The following is a 19,425-nucleotide window of genomic DNA, read 5'->3' as shown; positions in this document are numbered from 1 at the left end:
TTCCACAAATCACCAACAAGATGTTCTACCCGTGTCATTGCAACCAAAGAACGGAAAACTATTTGGACAATGCACATTTCAACCTTTCCCCCACATGCGTATGTCCACCTCAACTGGGGTAAAGGACTGTAATCAATCAAAGCAGACTCTGTCCAAGGACAAACTGACACAAGCCAAACTGCCTTTTGCCCAATTAAAGTGCTTGTTCTTTTTTTGTGGGTTGGCCAAGTTGTGATTCTGAGCCAATAGTTGTCGTAGTAAGTGTCGTAATGAATGTGGATGATATCATGAGTAGCAATGATATCAAGTCAAGCACTAATAATACTTAAATTAATTTGACTTTGTCATGCTTATCAAAGAAGAGTGTGACATTTTAGAGCATTTAAATATGAATGTAGTTTTTGTTTGCTTTGTAAATGCTATTGCAACAAGAACAAATGTATTTCTAACAGTAGCTTATAGCCCAGTTCCACAAGGATTTATCTTTTTACGATGCCCCTTTTGTAGACAACACTAGATATTCAGCTCACCTTCAATTGCTTCAAATCCCTCCCATTAATGAATCAACATTTATTGAAGCACAAATTGAAAAAACTTCACCTAAACTGTGATCCAAACTGAACTGCATAAGTAATGTTTACATTTACAGTTTGCATACTGACCCATGTTAATAACTGACCCATGCTCAAGTGTTGAATAATTCATACATGGTTGCCATAGAAACCCATATGGTCACTTGGAGGTCACTGTATCTACTTAACTCAAACCAGCAGGTAAGATAATGATGGAGAAGTTGAGCATTGATGGCCTCATGATTCAGCCATTATCTCCACTTTCTATGTCCAGAAAGAAATAGTTTCTATGCATGGTATTTTATCCAGCATCCACTTTAAAGATGACTTACTTGTACATAACACTTTTTTGCATTGATCTACAAAAATCTATCATTTGAATTTTATTAGATATTTTTTATTCATTTGAGGTTGCATTTCCATTACAAATGACCATTTTGCTAAATACAGTTCCAGTAATATAAAATCATTCATACTGTGATGTAAGGTTTTGGTCATACTGCCGACTCCTTGCTTATACTATTCGCCTTTGGCTAAGCCACACCCTAGAATGTAGATTGACCAAGAACGAGCTCCCACAGACGTGCAACACTTTTTCACAGCGCTCCATTGACTTTAACACAGGCGTCTCATATTTTTGGTCTTGGCAGGCTATTACCGTCGTAGTTTTATCAAAAATATGGTTAAACGTTGTGCCTGGGGCATTTGTAACACAGATACGCGTTTCCCAGAGAGGTTGGAGGGGGGTGTGCGTTTTTTTCCCTTCCCAAAACCGGTCAAATCCTGACAAGTGTCGTCTAGCACACGCTGCTAATAATACAACGTTATTCTCGCGTAGTCCGTTTGCTTTGTAATAACGATTATAGAAGTGAATAGAGACCTACCCAGCTTTGCACGAACAGTGTTGCTCCTTGATATTGTTAGTCCCAGCCTCCGTCTCGATTAGTAGGATACGCGGTGGTTAATTTTTTGACTGTGACCGGTATGCTTTTGCCTCTTGGATATTGGATATTGTTGTTCCTTGCGTTTCACCTGTATGTCGTGAATATAGCCTTCGAACGTATATTGCAGCCGCTTTTGCCTACTTCTATCGGACACTTTTATTTGCTGCTTTATAAAAGTTTGATAAAATTTCAGCAGGAAGAGCTGTCACAGCATAAGCCATGTTGATACCAGAGCCCAGATGAAGTTTGTTTGTCGGACGTAGCAACAGTAACTAAGGGGGGCGGGGCTTAGCCAAAGGCGAATTAATACTCTTTCCTTGGCAAGACCCAAACATGTATTATAAATGCATTTTCTGACTGTAATGCATGAGCAAGCTGTAAATAGAACCCCAATGTGGATCATTAAATCAACCTTTCATCAATGCATCATACTGCTGTTAATGGGCATCTGAATGCAAGTACACCCAACTGTATCCTTGATACAAACTTATCAGACATGTGTCTGCTGGCTTGTTAGTCTAGTGTTTCTTTTCTGCTTGTGTCTGAGAACTTGAAAATCAGCTCAGCTACTTTGTTGGATTGAATTTTCCCACCTCTAGTAAACAGTTTGGGGATTTAAAGCTTAAGATTTATAACACAGATGTCTTCCTCTCTCCCATAAGTGAGTCAGCCACCAATCGAAGAATTTTCCATCATTACACATGGAAAATAATTATCAGCGTTAACTCGTTGTCAAATGACTTTCCTCCAATCTAGAAAATACAGAAAAATGTTTAAAGTCCCCCTGTAGTCAATCATTATATGCCTTAGAACTCATCTTTGATCACCAAAATTACACATTTAAATGTTCTTTCCTTGAAAGAAATTCGTCATGCCTTAAAATAGCTTGAATGTAATTCTACACCCTTGCCTCATTTATTTTACGCTGTTCTATGAATATGCTCAGAGATTCACTCGTTGACGATCACAAGTTGACGTGATTGGTTACAAGATAGTTTGTGACGTCAGAAACACCAGCGATTTCAAACTGCATTTTTGAGACTGTCTTTGGTTTACTGCAGTTTTAAAGAGGAAATACTCAGCATTGGTGTTGACTTAAGAATTTGCATTTGGTTTGTGTTAAAGCATATTAAAAACACCACATAGACATATAAACAAGATTAGAAGGGCGACTTTAAATCAATTGTGCTTACATGAATTAGTATTTATTATGCTTTTAAGATCACTGGAGGACTTATTTGAGGTATTTTCAATTGAATGTTTCTTGACACTCAATGTGCAGCAAAGCATATATGCATAGTGTAAGTGAAATATAGATTTCACTTTTAAATACCATCTTTTTTTAATCAGTATGCCACAAGTAACAGTATAGATAATTAGGTCATGGATATTACTGTGCCGTTGGGTCCCTCGTTGACTGCGTGAGACAGACATATCTGTAAAAGTAAGCGATTATGGTTTGTAATGCTGTGCAATACCTTCTTCAAACATTTTCACTAAATGATTTACTATATCCGAGTCATCAGTAACAACCAGTGTAAAAATTCAGTTATTGACCACACTTTTAATGCTAATGGGTTTTATTACAGTTGCACAGCCATATGTCCAATAAAGAGCAAGTTGGCAGGAAGTCACTTTAAAGAGGGCTTTATGAAAGCTGCACTTAATAACAAACTCCTCTTCACTCAGCAGAAATTCTGAGATGCAGATCCACTTTCCCTCTTGATTATTCTTAATTGTTCCAATTACTCTCATTTCAGCCATTGCTCTTTTTCTTTCTTTCTTTTTTCGGCATTAGTACAGGTGTTAGGCTGTTATTTGTGATCTGGTGCTTGACATGGCTTACGAAAACATGAAGAAAAAAGCTACCACTCCAATGGCACAGCACACACATTTATATGAACTTAGTGTCTCACCCACAGTGTTTGCCAAGAGATGGTGCCAGCAAACCATCACAACTTTATAGTCTTGAGGTCTTGATCATAAAAATTGGTGCTTATTCCAGTGTAACCAGAGTTAACTGGTTCACCTTATCCAGGCCCACATATAATTTGTGTGGGGGGCGGTGGACCAGAACCAGGGTTGGGAACCACTACAGTAAGGTAGCGTTAGCCATTTCCCTTCCTAGTAACAGTAAGCTCCAGGTCTATGACAAATTACCATGAGGCTACCGGAGACAACAGGCCCTGTTGGCGTACTCCTGAGGGATCTTCGTATCTCACAGGATGACCCAGTTCTTGCTTTTCCTTCACCTTACTTCTCATCTTGCTTTTTCCACTTTCTTTCAGTTCTACATTTGCCCCCATGTTCATTTTGGCGTTCAGACTGCTACTTCAGTCACGTTGTGTCCTCTGAGCCTTGTTCTTTAGCTCTTAAATGGCAACTGTTTACCTACCTCAGGTCGATATCAAATCCCTATAAAGGTTTGCCACCAAAAACAAGCCATTCATCATCTGCATTTTCCTTTGCTCACAGTAGAGCAAATCAGTTCCAGGAAGGAATTGCAAGGGGTTTGTCCCATAGACTGCATATGTTTAGTGTTCTTTGAACTCCTCCTCAAAAAAAAGTTGACTGCAATGCAGTAGTGCCAGCAAGCTGCATTAATATTAATGCCTGCCCATTTCTACCACCGTGGCAGGCAGCCTGTCAATCTAATGCCGCATCTGCTCACCACTCACAATGCCAGCACCTTATTGGCACCAATCCTTATTATTGCTACCAACACAGGAGTGCACCAGTGCCAGGCCATTTCCTGTACCTTTCTGAAGGTAGGAGTCCATCACCAAATCTTGTCTTGCACCAGAATGCATCTATTGTTGTACGACTTGATGCACTCAAAACATTGGTTTTCCTTACTTTCCTCACTGTGCCGATAATCAAATTGACTTGAACTTATGCACAAGATGATCAGTAACTTAAGGAGCATGTCCACAGACTCCAACACTCCATGAGCATTGCAGGTGTAAAGATGTTTCAGGGCTGTGTGTATGTGCATGCTGTGTACACTGCAGTACAGCTGCTTTGCTGCACAGCGCTCCAAATGTGTACTGAGCTGATGCTCTCTCTCTCTCCGCACTACCTAAGAAACTAGATACCAGCTTTGGATTTACCAGAATTCACCCTGCAGCAAAAATCAGCACTCCAGAGGCTTCCACAAATCCACCTCATCTCTGAAATTACATTCATCAATTTCTTTCTTTTTTTCCATTCTCTCTTCTTTTAGAAGCCTCTTCACTTATTTCTTCTCATTACATTCCACCAATGACACCTCAAGAACAACCTTAACATTTAAAGACATTTGAGAATACTAACCCCGCATTTGTTCTTGAGTACTGTGAATAACCAGATGAGCAATGCATAAAGTGATTCGCAATTTCCTTGATTTTGTCAGTCTTTCGGAGGTTTGATAGGGTTGGATGGATGGCATGACCTCTATAGTGGCTGTTTTATCTGTATTACTTATTTGTTTCCTTTTGTTTTACATTCATATGCATTTACTAGGGATGCTATTCAAGTACTGGACAGATAAATCAGACATTATGTGGCACATTGATCAATGTACTGTTTTTTTTATTTTTTTTATTAGACATTTTTAAGATGTTTTAAATAGCTTACCTTGACCAAATGTTATTAAGTTGAAAAAGCACTCAGTGGTTTTCATGATGGATCATTACTGTAACTTCCAAGTATGTATGTTTCTACTATTTACATATTTAAGTATCACCAAATACAAGAAAATTATATTCTTCCTCATAATAATCATTGCACTATTACCCCTCATTACCCTTTAGTAGTTTATTACTGCAACCCATTACTTGCCCCTTCCTCTCTTCTCGCACGCTGTCATCATTCTGCCTGTATTCCAGCTAGTCTGTGGCGGTCATATATTCTCTACACTAGTTTTCTAGTTTACTCGTTTTTTGACGTTGAACGCTAGTTTCTCCAGGACAGGCAACTATCTTATTGCTGGTGCTGCATCAACTCTTGATCAGCTTTCTGTTTTAACCTCTGCGTTATGGATGTATGCTGTGCTCTTACCTGCTGATCTGAAAAGCTGGTAGAAAACGGTTTGTCGTTCCCTGTTGATTTGTGGTATGCTTTCAGTTTTTATTGTTATGGTTATGTTCCTGACTTCAGTTGCCTTTATGCGCCCTTCAGTCTAACCACATCCAAGGAAGCCGTCGCACTAATTACATGTTTATTAGTTCATCTTTTCAAATGCTAAGATTTGTATTCTCATCTTTGTTTTGCAGTGCTATGCGGGTGCTGCTGTCCAAATTGCCACGGCCATGGATAGTGGATGAGAAAAAGGATGATGGTTACACTGCGCTTCACCTGGCCGCCCTCAACAACCACGTGGAGGTGGCAGAGCTTCTAGTCCACCAGGTCAGCAGTTCTAACATGCACACGCACACATTGCACTGTACGAAAGGACCCATCCTGGAGACCCTGTACTGTATCCTGCAGATTATGATTCAGGTGGATAATTGATGCAGTTAATGTCATCAGGGGTGCAGAAGAGCTGAGAAAGTTCACTTGTTACCCAGCTCTCATTGAAGTAGGTCAGTCATAATTAGGGATGCACCGATCATGATTATTCATGGCCGAATCAAATTGCCTTTTTTTTTTTTTTTAAGCAAATGGGCCGATTCTGATACAGGTTGCCCCCATTTTTATTTTTATTTTTGCTCTATTACAGCTTAAACTGGTCATAAACAAAATAATATCTGTAAACATTTGAAATTAGAGGCAACCACTGCATTTTAACCATGATCCAAACAAAGATGCTACACACATGCAACATAACCAGTTGTTTTTTATTTGAATTAGATTGTATAATTTGCACGGAAGTCCCCCTGTGGTGAAAATCAAGTTTTTAAAGTTGTTTATATGTCTGTGTGGTGTTTTTAATATGCTTTAAGACAAACCATGTGCAAAGTCGTAAGTCAATACCATTACTAAATATTTTCTCCTTAAAACTGCAGTGAAGCAAAGATTTTAAATCGCTGGTGTTTCTGACGTCACAAACCACCTTGTAACCATTCAGGTCAATGTGCGGGCGGGCTTTAGCATATCATTAACAGCGAAGCAGGGGAGTCTCGAGAGATGTCAGGTTATTCCGCTATATTTTTCAGTTGATATGAAAAATCGTGTACATTTAGCATTATAGCGGATTAATTTTGTATATAATGTATGTAACGATGTTATGATGAACTATGCCTTTCTCCATTGACGTTCTGAGTTGTTCAAAGCGTTTCTAAGGATACTGATTTTTAGAAGGCAGACTGAGATAGCGAACAGGAACATGGTTTGTGTAGCAGTAGCTACACATTATTAGCTGTTTGATAACGCAGTCAAGCAAAAGGCTAATTTATTAATTACTGTTATGTGTCCGACATTGTAAAGCACGAAACCATTGGGCAGCGTTTACTACAGTAAAGTTGACCAAGTGGATCTCTGAGCTGGAGATTCGGGCATACTAAATGAAGCAAGGGTGTAGTGTTACATTGAAGCTATTTTACGGTATGAAGAAATTCTTTTTACAGGAATTGTTTTTTAAATGTCATTTTGGTGATTAAAGATGATATTTAAGGGATACAATTATTGACTACAGGGGGACTTTAAAGCAAAAACAGTATGGTCTGACTTTAGCTTTGTGTAATTATGCTACATAAAACATACCTGCTCAATGAAAAGGTAAATTCACTCTCTGACAGAAGGTGGCGCTTAGAGTTACCGCTGTAAACGAAAGCAGCTGCACTTCTAAACACTTCTTTAATGGGCAATGGCATTATACAGAAGCAAAAGGAAAAGAAAATGCCATCAACTTTCCTGAAGACAGGTAGTTCCCTTCAGAGTTATATTATTCATATAAATCTCCTCCCCCCAATTCAATATTTATATTTTTCTTCCAATATTTTGAGCAGCACAAACTTGCTGGTGAAGTATCTGTGCTCTCCTCTCCTCTTTGCGTCGGTCTTCAGCGTATCCCGTCTCTGGCCTGTTAACGTCCTGTTTACAGACCTCGTAATATTTCCACACAAATGACGTTTTGGCCTATTATTGCAATGCAGTTTGTGTGCAAGTCCGAAATAAAACAAGAAACCGGTTGCCGAGCATGTTTATTGCAAAGACCGTCCGGTTCTGATTTATGGCTGGTCGACCAGTGCACCTCTTGTCATAATGACTCTTAAAAACAGAAGTTATGATAGTCTTTTTGTCCCTATTGTGAGGTATATCCAAGTAAAACAGCATCTCGAACAAGAAAAAAAAAAGTAGGCTTGGACTTGTTTTTTTTCCAACGGAAATTGATTGGATTGTTGGATCGTTGCCATTTGCATTAGCTATGATCTCACGCGAGTGGCAGGTTTCCCTTTAATTCCCTTTCAAATATTTGCGAGCTCAAAATCATCAGATGTAATTATGAAGTTATTAATGACAATTTTTTTTAATGCTAATTAAATTCTTGAATTGAAGAAGACTGGTCTCCAGTTGACCTGTCCCTAAACTTGCATCACTGTCTTAAAAATGCAGGATTCTCCATAGCTCCTTACCTCCTACGCCACAGTGCAGCGTGACACTGTGGCTCAGCGTTATGCCGCGACACAGTAACAACGTTATTGCAACATTCCAGCAGTGTTATGAGACTGCTGTGCTGGCTCAGTGCAGCCCTTTGTCAAGTACCTGCCATGAGGGAAGAGAGGGAGAGACAAAGAAAAGGTTCACACCAGTGACTTAAGCCTCAGCCTGCGAACCACAGTAGAGCTGCACTGCAGTAATGCAGAGAGATGCTGCTATGGGGGTTCAGTCAGGGAATATCTGAATACCAATCACCATTAGCTCACATTTCTTAACACAACCTATGGGACTCGAAGGCATCCTCATGAGCACCGATTTATCTTCAGTGGATGAGAAGTGAAACGGACACTGACTGTTATTGAACATTTAAAAAAAGTGGAATGTAAATGAACAAATACGCACAATCACTTTGTTTTGCTTTGTAAGGCATCTTATCTAATAGCATCTATATAAATGCGTATATCATAGTTGTTCAAGTTTAAACCATTTATATTTCTCAGGTCAACCGATTGATTTGCTCTTTCTCTCTCCATAGGGAAATGCTAATTTGGACGTACAGAACGTTAACCAGCAGACGGCATTGCACCTTGCGGTCGAGCGTCAGCACACCCAGATAGTGCGAGTAAGTGGCTCTGTCTTCCTCCTGTTCTGTTCTCTTCATTTGCCTTCAATGTTTGATGTCTGCACCCCTCACCCAGCGATCTGGCGTCCCACTCAACACAAACGCATTGATGAAGCAATGTAGCTAAGTGCCCCGGCTTAAGATTTAAATGCAGGGAGTTCTGCTGCAGATTTATCCCCTTCATTTAGTCCCGAGCAATCTGGACTACGCCAGGAGAGGTACGGGGAGCGGGGGTGGTGAAGGAGGAATCAATAGAATCGAAAGCGCCATCGTGTGGTCATATAAGAGCAGTGCAACTCTCCTCTTTTCAAAACTTCTGTAATGGCATGGTCTGTTGAGAAATATTTCACTTAATGATCAAACAAAAATGTTTTTTTTTTTTGTCTCAAACATTATACATGCATGATGAAATTTGACACCTGTGCTTCAGATGTCATAGTTGTCTTGTTTCGTCCGCATCGATTAACATGAGCATAATTATATCTACCATGACTGAGAACACACTGGTTACATTTAGTCTCGGTGTTTGTGTCCAGCTCTTGGTGCGAGCCGAGGCGAAGTTAGACGTGCAAGACAAGGACGGAGACACGCCGCTGCACGAGGCCCTGCGTCACCACACTCTGTCCCAGCTGCGACAACTTCAGGACATGCAGGACGTCAGCAAAGTGGAACCCTGGGAGCCTTCCAAAAACACAGTATGTACAGAGAACTATATAAACTGTACAGGTGCTCTCAATAAAAGCTTCCGATTAACAGAACGTGATGTAGTACACATTTTCAGTTTTTCTGAATTGATCCACAAGGAATAATTGGTATTTTAAATTAATTCTGTTTATTAAAAAAAATCATACACATATTAAAGACTACTTATATTGGTCCCTATAAAATCTGTTTAAATATTCCCAAATTCCATTTGTACCATTTAAAATTTTCTGGATTTTCCATTTCAATGGTTAAATTCAATTTTAGTAATCAAAAAGCATGCTGAATTAATTGCAATAATAAAAATGACATTTTTAGGGCCCTATGCTGTGCAGAACATACAGACTTCATAATTAAACAGCAGGGTTTTTTATACACTTCAATATTCATAGTCCATATCACGATTAGATTAAGTATACAGCCCTTTTAATTTTTCATCAAAAATTGGCCAGTTACATGACATTCTGTGATATACTGTAAATTCCAGTTTTATGATTGGATTCTGCAAATCTGTACACATTTTCCGCATGGCTAAAATCATAGGGCCCTACAGATACATTCTGTCTTATTGCAGTATGCATCTCAGAGGCTTAAAAACACAAATGTGCGCTTTACCAATGTGGTGTCTGTGCAAACTCACACAGGGGCCTTCAGATATGTTTAATAGTCAAGGACAAAATGAACAATTGTAGCATCTTAAAAAAAAAAAACTTAAAAAAAACGGCACCATGAACCATCAAACACACTTTACTTGGACATGTAAGTATGACCAGGAGCTACCATATCCAAAATCACCTTGAACCACAATTTCCAAATGTGGAAAGCTACTTTCATACCATCCAAACTAACTCAACGCTTACATCAAGACTCATGTCTCTAAAAAGAGCCCTAAGATCAGTCCTAAACACTGAGGCAGTGTAGATACTCTCAGGCTTTTCCCTGTGTTAACAATGATAGATCGCACTCTGCTATAAGAACCATTTCCCTGCTGTCACATGAGTTACTGGCCCAATGAGCCACAGTTCCACTGCTGTACGACGTCCTGTACACCACACGATCCTTCGGGTGAGACATTCTCCCCTGATTATCCCTTCCCCTTCTGTGGGATTGCATATATTTGTGTGAAATTGAGTGGGTGGAGAGGAAGCAGAAAGAAGACAGCTTTAGGAGACAGCACTCTCCGTAATGCATTGGCACAACGATGGCAATCAAATTACCAAGCCTATGGGCTCTATCAGGGCCGATTTAAAATGCAATGAATACTGTGGTCTCAGGTAAATGGTCCTGAATGTGACAGTATAGAGAGTAAGCACTTCATACAGACCACCAGTGAGCGAAACCTGCCATGTCTTGACATGATGTCACACTGTCAGCTAACAACTCATTACAGCTTTCCTGCTCGTACAGTTATATTTAATGGTTTACTGTCTGCAGGTTTTGAGACACTGCCCTTAAATGGGGTAGGTCATCTGTAACTGAAAATGGTCAGTTACTTGCCAATTACCTGAAAAGGTTTCAAAAGAACAGTTAGTTCACAAAGTTTCAGTGAATAATTACTTAAATTTCTGTCTATTCTTCACACAAAGCTATTGTATGACTTAAGACGACTAGCAATATGTGGTGCTTTTCCATTACCAGTACCAGCTTGACTCGACTCGCCTCGGCTCGCTTTTCGCTCCGTTTTCCATTGCAGAAAGTACCGCCACAAATAGTACCTGGTCGTCATAGCGACGCCTTACGTTCCTCGTTGCCCCATCAAGCTCTCGCTGGATCCTCTCTTCGGCAACCAAACAAAGGAATGTCTGCACCTCCTTGTTTGACCACGGCGTATTCTTCCGAGTTGCCTAGTAGTAAGTTTAGTAACTATCTCTGGCCAAACTATTTAAAAATGGCGGGGTTATTCTGGATACTCCATCTGGCGCGTGCAATGATGACGCAGTGAATAGTGACGATTCTCGCTGACCAATCAGCAGTCGGCATTGTTTTCACGTCACATTTTAGTATCGCCTCAGCTCGCTTAGAACCTCGCCGGAGGTGGTACGAAAAAAAGTACCCGAAAGCAGGTACAGGTACAACTTTTACACAGTGGAAAACCAAACAAAGGCGAGCCGAGCCGAGGCGAGCTGGTACTGTGTAGTGGAAAAGCGCCAATAGTTAACAATTAGGACCCTATCATACACTCGTCGCAATGCAGCGCCAAGCGCGACGCAAGTGTTTTTTGATAGTTTCAGCCCAACGCAGTTATCATTTTCACGTCCTGTGCCACATTGTTTAAATAGCAAATGCATTTGCGCCCATTTGCGTGCTGGTCTGAAAACGAGGTGTGTTCAGGCGCATTATTGGTGCGTTGCTATTTTGAGGCAACTGAAATAGACTGCGCCATTGACCAGCTGAAACCTGGTCTAAAGTCAATGACGCAATATATTTTTTGTTATTTTAAAGGGCGCATTAGTAAAATGCGCCTATAGGCGGGTCCACAACGCACGTACACTTTGTCCCGTAGATGTTCTGCATGCACGCTTTTACCTCTCGCGCGCTCGCTAGAGAAGCGTTCAGTCTTTCCGCTTGCACGTTACGCCCAAAACACACCCATTACTCATTAAGAGAATAGGGACAACCCTTTAAGACCATGCGCCGGGTGCGCAGACCATTTTTCCCGTTGTAAAAATGGCAAAAGTGGATTCAGACTTAGTTGTGGATTTAGTTTTTGGCTGTTTATTTTGGTAGACAAAAAAAGAGGGCGGGGCTTATTTGGGACAGCTGATAGATCACATCACAACTGATCTGCATGTTTTCTCTCGAGTGCTGCTGCTGTAAATCTCCCATCAGTGCCATTGTTTCTCAGGCATCCCACAGCACTTATCGGTGACCTCCCATCCCGCAGCGTTTCTTTATCTTCATTAACACATTATGCTATCAATACACACTGGATCAACTGTCAGAAAGTCCAACCATAACGTCTGACACCAGACAGACTGACGATGCCGGTCCCGTGCACCCTATCTGTTACTGCCTTTGTAGTTTCTTCTTACGCCTGACCCCAGCCCCGCCAGTTCACATCATCGCCACCCCCACGGCTGTCGTAAATCAAGCGTTGTGTGACAGGAGGCTGCTTCCAGGCCAGCAGTCTGCCATTTATTAACACAAACAGTGTGACAAATCTCTCTCCCTATCAAACCATCACACTTACCGCATGCAGCAGATGGAGAGTCGAGCCATCCATTTAAAACACTCCACTGAGGCCATCAGTATGCAGAAGTCTGCCCACTTTCATCTCAATATGGTCCATAGCTTTTCATCACTTCAGTTGAATCTGTTGAACCAACATTCAACATTACATCATGGACATGAGTGGGGCTCTTGTGTTTCTTTAAGCAAAAGTCAATTGCTAATCTTTTATTGCCGTTTAAGACGAGCATCACTGAGAGTTTTGCTTATGTTGCTTAACAGTGATGTCAGTTAAGTGAATTTATTTATTTATTTTATTTTTTTTACCTAGTGAATGATAACATTGATAAAATCTTGCATTGAAGAAGGAACCCGAGACATATCTAGAAACTTGGGTGTTTGACACTTGACTTGGCCAGTAAGAAAAAACTCAGAACAATTGCATAGCAACATCTCTAAAGAAAAAGAAAAAAAAAGCCCAGAACAGCTTGCTGTTTCTACACCCTAGTAACCACCCACAACATAACATTTCATTAAAAACTCCTATTTAATGCACTAAATGTCTACTGATGTGTTCTTCTCTGGTATTAGGACAAATACCCAACTTTGTTTACCTTAAAGGTTTAGCTTACCCAAAAATTTAAATTGTCTTCAATTACTCATCCTTATTTTGTTCCAAACCCATAAGACTTTTATCCATCTTTGAAACACAAATGGAAGATATTTTTAATGAAACCTGAGTGATTTCTGTCGCTCTATTGAAAGGCCACTCAACCAAAACTTAATAAAGACTTAGTAAATGTAACCGTATGAATTGAACCGTTTAATCCAGGCCTTCTGAAGCGGCACGATCGCTTTTGAGCTCGAACGCTTAAAAATGTCTGCTTGACGCACGAGGACCAATTCCTCATGTTTGGCAAGCTTGTCTGAGGCACGTCAAGCAAGTTTGGTTTAGCTTCCATTTATCATATTCTGTGTGACTGTTAGTGGAGCGGCTAAGTGATATAATCGCTCAGTTTATGATACAAGCGTGAAAATTGGCATGAGCAGTCTCCATGGGTCACTTGACCAAGAAAATTGTCCGAGCCACTAAAAATTTCAAGATGGCCGACATTTTTCAAGATGGCCGACACCTTAGTGGAGCAGTTGCTTTATTTGGTGATACAAGCATGAAAATTGGCATGAGCAGTCTCTGATGGTCACTAGACAATAAGCCACCCACAGCTACTTGAACTTTCAAGATGGTGGCCATTTTTCAAGATGGCCACCACCTTAGTGGAGCAAGTAGGCTTAAGAAATCATTTAGTTGGTGATTCAAGCATGAAAATTGCTATGAGCTGTCTCAAAGGGTCATTTGACAAGAAACCGCCCACAGCAACATAAAATTTCAAGATGGTGGCAATTTTTCAGGATTACTGCCGCCCGCCATGTGGATCTTTAAATGATACATGTTCTCATAGAAATGTATTGGGTTCCTCAAGAGACTCTGTCAAGAGAGGTAGTTTGACTGTGTTTTGTCTGACTCCTCACCCATGACCTGTCCAGGTTGGTAAAGCCTGGAGTTGCCTCCCACCGGCATAGCTCTCAGGGTTCATTGAGGTACACAAGCTCCCTTACCACGACAAGGTTACAGTCACAAGGGAGTTTTTTTTTTTAAACTAACAGTTATTAAACATGTCAAATTAACACGGAGAGGTGGGGAAACAAAAATAAGATTAAATATAGCTGCGAGCAGCGATTACGGGCCCAAGCCGGTGGCACCGCAACCCCGGTTCCTTTAGTTACCTAAAGGCACCGGGGTGGCGGTGCCGCCGGCTTTGGCCCTTCATCGCTGCTCGCAGCTATATTTATATATATATATATATATATATATATATATATATATATATAAATTATATATATATATAAAAAAATAAAAAAAAATATATATATATATATATCACTTGCCTTACCGGATTAGAACAATGAAAACAATAAAAAAATAACTAGGGAATCACTAAACCGAGAGAATTAATCTGTTTTGATGATACACTCAAAATATTACACAAGCAATTCTTTAAATTTAATGATATTCAGAACAGAACAAGAATAAAAAAAAACTATAATTAAGAAATAACCGAAATAATTGAAAGCGAAAGTGAAAGTAGGTGGTGTTTGGCTCACGTAACTCTCTCATTAGAATCAAACTGTTTCAACATTTGCGATGTATTTGGATGCTAAACTATTCTTCATTATGGGCTTTGTACTTCACTCAGGTTTCAATATGTGTGTGTGTGTGTGTGTGTGTGTGTGTGTGTGTGTGTGTCTGTGTGTCTGTGTGTGTGTGTGGGTGAGGTGCGGGTGCGGGTGCGGGTGCGATTGAACTGTTACACATAAAAACATACTCCGTCATTTTGTTCATAGAGGACATCATTCAAACTGCAAAGTGTTTACTTATATTTGTGTACACTCGCAATAAAACACAACAAAGTGCTTTTGTCAAACTATAAACTCTTGTCAAACTGTAACCTACAACTGTCACCCAACTAAAATCACACGCACACACTGTCTAAAAGCAAAAAATATTTATCCAACCCCATTTAAAACAGTCTGTGGGAGCCATCTTTTGGACATTCACCATATCGCATTGATTTTCATTTATTGTCCTCAGAGCCCTAATCTGTTTATTTTTCAATTACACATTCTACATTGATTAAAAAAGAAAATTCTAATGTGTTTTTATTTTATACAGGAATAAGTTATTTATAATTCAGATGAGAATAAAGTTAGTGTTAGTTCAAATTTTAAGGAAAACAAATATATTGATCTGAAATATAGCACATTCATCTCAGGTTAAATTACCAAACATACAATCTTAATTTAATTTAAAGCAAACGATACATTTAAAATATATGGGTTGTATGCATATTTTGGAATTTAAAAAAAAGATATATATCCAAAAAGACAAGGCCTTAAACTTGAACAAGGGTTAAACTCTTGTCGCTGTAAGAGACACAATGATTCAGCATTTTGAACGAATCGATTGACTCAAAGATTCAATGACCAATCCATAAACATGTATTGTCTCATTCATGAATGACTCAGTCGTTCGAACGAATCATTTGAACGAATGAATCAATGACTCACTCATTAAGACGGTCGCCTGGCGACACCTAATGACGGTTTAGTGTTATGTTTAAAAGTATCATTCTTTCCAACTCATATTTAAAACAATCTCACATTATTTAATGCATTGTTATTTTTCAGTGTAAACGATTTAATTTGATCACCCCTACCTAGAGTAACAGCCATATAGTGTCTTATTATTCTAAATAATTGAATTTATTGATCAAATTTACAAATTAAAAATGAAAGATGAAGCATACATTTAATAAGACTAGACTAGGGGTGCCCAGCAGATATTACAATTGGCAGATTTAAATATACCATGGCCCCCCACCGTCAATTTGGTGTGTGTATAATAAAATCATTTAGTCACTACAATTAAAACTTGAACGTATTTGCTTACTAAATTGTGAGCAGAACGAAAGTTGCAGCAAAGATCAGCAACAGGAGTCAAAATTCATTAATCACGAGAGTGAAGAGCTGACTGGAAAAATTATGACGGAATATTTTGTGTAAAAGCGCCTATATAAGCGAATCTGTCATTTACTCTTTTGTTGTTGTCTTTTCCCTGAAAACCGGAAGCAATCGGTCCCCGATATGGCGCTAATTTTAGTGACACTAAAAAGTATGCGGCTGCACTGGAATTCATAACGGTGCGCGTCCATGGCGACGAGCGAGCAAAACAGAGCGAATGTTTTTTCATTTCTACTTCCATAGAAATTCATTCGAGCGCACTGTGAGCGCCACCACTATAAATGTCCGTGCGGACGTCCTTACTTTACTTTCACTTTTAACTTAGCGATTTAACACGTTTTACACGTCAAATAACCGGTGAGAAAATATTCTCGGAGTCACATAGGCTACCTAATATATTTAAATACAATAGGCCTACCTGATTTTGAACACAAGAGGGCAGTATAGCCCTATGTATTATTTGATATATTTATTTTTTTAACTGAATAGTGCATCCTGGCTGTTTTTAAACTTGTACATTACTCTTAAATTGAAAACAAGAATAAAATGGGTTTAGTTGTGATATTTGTATAATTTTATCTAGAAATAAATGGTGTATAATTAAATTTTTAGAAGATATGAGGCTTTTAGTGTTTATTTTTTTTTTACATGATTTTAATCCCTCGCCATAGCAAAACAATTAGAGATATTCAATAGATATTCACAATTATGCTTCTTTAATGTATTTTCATCATGTTGAAAAAGTTTGGTGGGAATAAAATAAACCACTTAAGAGGAGTGGGTAAAAATGTAGAGCCTGGTTTTGCAAAACATCCACATTAAGACAAAAATAGCCCACTTCCTGTTGGGCTGGCTTAAAGTTGTTTGGCCCGATGAGATCTATATACCGAGTTTCATAATATTACATGCAAGTGTGTTTGATTTATGGACCAAATTTTCTGACGAAGTTTATGGACCAAGTTAATTTAATTAATAAACTAATTATATAAAACTATTTTCAATGCACTACAATTCAACTGGTTATATGCCTTTACTTATTAATACAACTTATTTAAAAAATACAAGGCGTAAGACATTTATTTTCTTTTTTAATGCAGGCCAAACAACACAGCAGTCAAATGGTTAATCTAGCCCCCCTCCCCCTCCCCACACTCACAGACACACACACACACAGAGACGTAGGCTCAGAGAGAGAGAGAGACATAAAATGACAATTTTCAAACCAAAATATCTGACTTCCTGTTGGTTGGAGCTATTGAGTGTAAATTAGAAACTTGTCTGGCTGGAGGAGAACAATACACATACCGATTTTTATTACTGTAGATAAAATTAATCTCCCCACTTTTGACAAAAGGTGGCGCTACTGAGCCCTCAACACGCCCGTTTCTGAAACTTTGCACATGTCTACTGGCTAATAAATGAGATGTGTCTGTCGAGTTTCATGCAATTTTAAGCAATTTCAGGCATGCTAAGAGTCTCAAAAGCATAAAAAAAGAATATTAAAGTTTGATGCGTTGCCACGACAACAGTATCTAAGATATCAAGAATCCATTCACAGGTCTACATCTGCCGTGTGTTTACATTATAGTAGTGAAGTTTGAAGCAAATCGGGTAAAAATAAGAGGGTGATTTCAAAGCATTTAGGAAGTGACACACTTCCTTCTGCCAGTTGGTGGCGCTATAACTTTGACTCACAATAGTCACATCCATGTGATCGGGCTCTTACAACGAACACACTGGTGAAGTTTCATCAAGATCAGTTAATGTATGCAGTAGTTATGACACACTTCCTGTTTCACGTTTCTCGCCATAATTTTGTTTCCTCGCCACGGCCAAACCGTTCGAGATATCAAAAATCCCCTCGCAAACTTTCATCCTCAATGTCTTGACTTCATGCTGACCGAGTTTCGTGCCGTTTGTTTGAATTCTCTAGGAGGAGTATTTCACATTCCATTGCGTGTGTTTTACCAACAACCCTAAATAGCCGACTTCCTGTTGGGCTGGGGTAAAAAGTAAGAGTGTGAAGTATATATGAAACGAGGAGATCTACATGTGTACCGAGTTTCATATTATTACATGCAAGCGTGTTTGATTTATGGACCATGTTTTCGGACCCCGTTCCAGGGGGCGCTGTCGAGCCCCCCTGCCACACCCGGGTACCATCTTCAGCCCGGCCCTGATGGCCGCGGGTTCTGACCAGTGTGCAAAGTTTCAGGAGTTTTTGAGCATGTTAAGGCCTCCAAAAGTGTCCAAAAGGTAGCAGAAAAATAATAAGAAATATAGCTGCGAGCAGCGATTACGGGCCCAAGCCGGTGGCACCGCAACCCCGGTGCCTTTAGTTACCTAAAGGCACCGGGGTGGCGGTACCACCGGCTTTGGCCCTTCATCGCTGCTCGCAGCTATATTTATATATATATATATATATATATATATATATATATATATATATAAAGCCGGTGGCAGCGCCACCCTGGTGCCTTTAGGGTTATTGTGCACGACGTGCAAAAACGTAACCCTGCTTTGACTGTCGAAAAGAAGTGTGCTGTAGAGCTTGTATCAGTGTGGGCTCTGCAAAAGTGTGCATTGAGGGCACATATCAACCACAAAGTATGCGAGAGCAACCTTCTGAAAGGTCAGGTCTACATCCAGGTCTACATCTGCCGTGTGTTTACATCATAGTAGTGAAGTTTGAAGCAATCAGGTGATTTCAAAGCTTTTTGAAAGTGACAGACTTCCTGCTGCCAGTTGGTGGCGCTATAACCGGGGTGGCGGTGCCGCCGGCTTTGGCCCTTTCATCGCTGCTCGCAGCTATATTTATATATATACACACACAAACACACACACACACACACACATATATATATATATATATATACATAAATATATATATATTGTTTTTTTAAGAGACAAGACAGAATATTACTTGCCTGATCTGATTAGAAAAATAGTGTGTGTGTGTGTGTGTGTGTGTGTGTGTGTTTGTGTGTGTGTGTGTGTGTGTGGCGTAATTGAACAATGTAGACATAAAAACATACTCCGTCCTTTTGTTCATACAGGACATTATTCAAACTGCAAAGTGTTTACTTATATTTGTGTACACTTGCAATAAAACACAACATTGTGCTTTTGTCAAGCTATAAACTCTTGTCAAACTGTAAACTACAACTGTCACCCAACCAAAATATCTTACACACACACACACACACACACACAGTTTAAAAGCAAAAAATATCAAACAATCCTATTTAAAAACAGTCTG

General features: G+C 39.5%; 1 protein-coding gene across 7 annotated transcripts in view; it reads left to right on the top strand.

The window, feature by feature from the left end:
• Positions 1–19,425, top strand: part of mib1 (MIB E3 ubiquitin protein ligase 1) — an 87,789-nt gene that overhangs the window by 53,156 nt on the left and 15,208 nt on the right. For all 7 annotated transcript variants that reach the window (XM_056264617.1, XM_056264606.1, XM_056264584.1 and 4 more), the window contains exons 13-15: positions 5,770–5,902; positions 8,631–8,717; positions 9,254–9,412. In XM_056264617.1, the coding sequence (XP_056120592.1) occupies positions 5,770–5,902; positions 8,631–8,717; positions 9,254–9,412 (379 nt within the window). The remainder of the gene's footprint in view (positions 1–5,769; positions 5,903–8,630; positions 8,718–9,253; positions 9,413–19,425) is intronic.

This window comes from Rhinichthys klamathensis, unplaced genomic scaffold (assembly GCF_029890125.1).
Source record: "Rhinichthys klamathensis goyatoka isolate OS25496 unplaced genomic scaffold, OSU_Roscu_1.1 h1tg000011l_1, whole genome shotgun sequence".
Classification (NCBI taxonomy): domain Eukaryota; kingdom Metazoa; phylum Chordata; class Actinopteri; order Cypriniformes; family Leuciscidae; genus Rhinichthys; species Rhinichthys klamathensis.
The sequence above is the reverse complement of the archived record's forward strand: the minus strand, read 5'-3'. Positions and strand labels throughout refer to the sequence as shown.